Raw genomic sequence first — 3,569 nt, 5'->3', positions numbered from 1 at the left:
CTGCTTTACTCAAGAAAATTACACAGGAAACAGGAAATTTGACACCTTCTTTCAAACCGCTATCCACGTTGTCCGGGAATCGAAATCTATCGTTCCCCACAGACGGCGCCAATGTTCTCGCCAAGAACATAGAGTGAAGGCATAGTGCCCAAAAAGTGTGTGAAGAACGATCGGAAATTCTAGAGAGATGAGTTCCTAACTGCTTAGAGAGAGAAAATATAACTGAATTTCAATGTTGTTATTGCCAAATGAGCTAAGAGTCCCTTACAATTGGTACCCGTCCCCTATTTATAGGTGTGGGGTTGGGCATTCGCGCCTCTTATTTGCACAAGTGGGCCAGTTGGGCCTCGGGACGATAGGCCCAAAGGTGTTGGTTTTGTCCCGCGCCTAAGGCTGGACTCCTGGGCGAGGGACCCTCCAATTCTCAAGACTTTCAACTTGCAACCATGTCATTTTAGACTCATCTAGTTTGAAAACTTGAACCCAATTTCCAAAAGCACATTCAAATACCAACAAGAGACTACCATTGCACTCTACTAGGAAGCACTTATAGTAGCCACCAGGGTCTATCTTGTATAGAGAAATTTCAAATGGAGGAAGAGGTTTCACAATCTCTTCCCAAAGGATGTCTTCTTCTCCTACTACTTTAAAAATTCCCAACTCTCCTTTGTTGTTAAGATAATAGAATGCACCATTATGGAAACAAGGGCTGACATTGACGAAACAAAAGTAACAGTCTTCAAAAGAGAATTCTTCCCATTCTTTCTTCCCAAGGCGAGTCATGTATACCGTCATGTCATCAGAGGTATGATGAAGTTCAATGACTACACATTCTGGAGACGTTAGAGGATGTGAAAAGCCTACACATGGTATATTCCTGCATTCTTCAGGTCCATATGCAAGTTGTTTCACTTCTTTTGTGAATGGATTGAAGAACAAGTTAAAAAAATTGTTTCTTGCCATTAGTAGCCAACCATCTTTTGAATAGCAAAATTCACAGTCTCCTTGGATAACTTCAGGCAAATTAATGCTATATTTATACTTAATTCCATGCTTTGGGTGCACAAAAGTTAAGACATTTTATTTCTCAAAGAAAACAAATAATGGAGACGGTGAAATATCATCAAAACTTGACATTGAAATGTGAGAGAAAGATCTGCATAGTGGTAGTGGTGCACTTTTACGAAATAAACTACTTGCCGCTCGAAACTGCAAGAAATCAAGTGCATTAAGATATTTTGCAACCGCTTCAAATAGTTCAAAAGGAAATACACAAGAGTTGGTAGTCATATCCTTTGTCACATTTGAATGGATTACAACACTACTTTTCTCCCCTCTAATTTGAGTTTTTCCTTTTTCTTCTTGGGGTGAAATAGTCATCCTACACAACAGAAATAGAATATAGTTTCACCATATTACTTCAAATTAATTTTAAAATCAATGAAAGGTCCAAATTAATTTTAAATCTAGGAAGTCAATTGTAAAACTTCATACCTTTGATTCGGTATAAACCACATTGAGCGGTGACGCCTTCGTGGCAAACCTGAGAAAGCCTGGCAAATCACAACGCTATTGTCTTCAATTTTGTGGACAAATTTGTTGCGATCTAAGGTTATATAGATGCAACCTCCTTCAGTTTCTGGATTGATTGCTCGACATACAAAGGTAAATCAACCTCCGATAAAAAAACCACTTTGTCCTTTATGCTTTTTACCCTTTTCCACACTTTCTGAGGAAAATCTAATCTTTCAACAGCCACGAAAATAATTTCATCTCGATCAAGAGCAATTTCAATATGAAATAATTCATTGTTAGATTCTAACAACCAGTATCTCTGCATGAAGACAATTGGAGAAAGACTTGGCAAGAAAATATGTGCAGATTTTATTTCAAGGCCATGGAAAAACTTCTCTATTACCACTAGAAGACGTGCAGCATATAACACTGCATATAAGTTACCATTGTAGTAAACTGGGTTAGAAAGATTGAGGTAGTCGGGCAATTCACATCCCTTAAGGGCAAAAGCCCTCCCTAGGTCCTCACTATAGTCAAATTCAGTCCAGTTCTTATCTCTAAGTTGAGAATGGAATAATATATTTGAATGTGTTGGACTAAATCTATCTGGGAATAAAAATATGGAGCAAACTTCATCTGTTGATGTTGGAGAACAAGAAAAAATGCAATCTTTAATGATGATGCGATTGTGTTTTAGTGGTGGGAGCTTAATCTTCTGCATATCACATGGACTCCAGAGAAATAAATTGGTAGCGGTTTCTTTCTTGTTTGCCAAAACACACCAACCATGTTGCACGGTCAAAAGTTGTGTAGGTTTTGGTAGGATCTGATATATTGCAAAAGGTCTGGTTGTTTTTCTTGTAATCATTGAAATAAAGAAGCCAAGGATAGTAAGGTTGCACAGGAGGAAGGCATTGGTGCTTTAACCGCCCCATTGTATTTGGTCCCTGTATGTGTGTAACACATAAATTGAAATTATTATATGATCATAACATGTTGCGAAAATTGGAAACAATGACTGACAAAATAAAAAGCCAATCAAGGAAAATTGAATGAGTATGGTAGAAAATGCATTAAGACAAACACAACAATGTCAAAGCATGAAACGTATGGCGTACCATGTGGAGCGAAGCAAGGCAGCAAACACCTGATCTTGAAGATGAATAGAGAACTATGAACTAATTCAGAAATCATAGTCGTACTAGAATCGAAGCCAAGACATGGTAGGAGTATGTTCCAAAAACTACCATGTAAGCCCCATGATTCCAGTAACTATGAACTAATTAAAACTAAAGAAATAGTATCATTTCCGAATAAGAGGTGCTATAAACCACGAATTAAGTGTAGCCTCCTTTTAAAGTGGCTTTGATGGATAAGAGATATTGGGATCATATAATTAAGGCTTAATCCAGTTTTTGGTCCCTATCCTTTGTCATAAATATGGCTTTAGTCCCTCGCCGGAGCAAAGGTGGGGATTGGTCCCCAGTTTTTGGCAAAATAGTTGGCTTTGGTCCTTCCGACCGGTTGAGTCAACGCCGGAGCTCCGCCAGCTGATGTGGCTCTTGCCACGTCAATTAATGAGCCTCGCTGGATTTTTTTTTCTTTTTTCATTAAATTAAAATAAATTTAAGACACACTAATTAATAATTAAATTAGCTAACAACATCATCTTCATTCATTGCATTTTCTTCATCATTATCAACATCATCTTCAATCCATCATCATTATAAAAAAACCGAATTCATACTTGCAAAGAAAAACCCAGATCTGGTCTACAACCCATCATCTTCAACCCATCATCATGTTACGACACTGTCAAACCACCCCCACAAAAACAGAGATCCCAGAAACATCTATGAGAACCCAGAAACAATCCAACCCAGAAATCAAAGCAATTGAACCCAAAAACAGAGATCCTCATGACTTAAACACATAGCATCTCTCCCTAGCAATCAAAAGCAATTGAACCCAAAAACCATTGAATGATGGGGCTAGGAAACTCAGAAACCAAACCCAAAACTCTGGACATAGATCTTGGTGTGGTGGTGGCAGAG

At 38.1% G+C, this 3,569-nt stretch overlaps 1 protein-coding gene across 1 annotated transcript; it reads right to left on the bottom strand.

Annotated features, from left to right (window-relative positions):
* Positions 1 to 387: 387 nt before the first annotated feature.
* Positions 388 to 963, bottom strand: LOC130725407 (uncharacterized). The gene has a single exon (XM_057576641.1). It carries the CDS (start codon positions 961 to 963, stop codon positions 388 to 390), a length of 576 nt encoding a protein of 191 aa, XP_057432624.1.
* Positions 964 to 3,569: the final 2,606 nt, after the last annotated feature.

This window comes from Lotus japonicus, chromosome 6 (genome assembly GCF_012489685.1).
Source record: "Lotus japonicus ecotype B-129 chromosome 6, LjGifu_v1.2".
NCBI classification, from domain to species: domain Eukaryota; kingdom Viridiplantae; phylum Streptophyta; class Magnoliopsida; order Fabales; family Fabaceae; genus Lotus; species Lotus japonicus.
This window is presented reverse-complemented; position numbering and strand designations above follow the sequence as displayed.

Bases quoted from the DNA above. Each gene is read 5' to 3' on its own strand.
- LOC130725407 (XM_057576641.1), bottom strand. From the start codon at position 963: ATGGCAAGAAACAATTTTTTTAACTTGTTCTTCAATCCATTCACAAAA.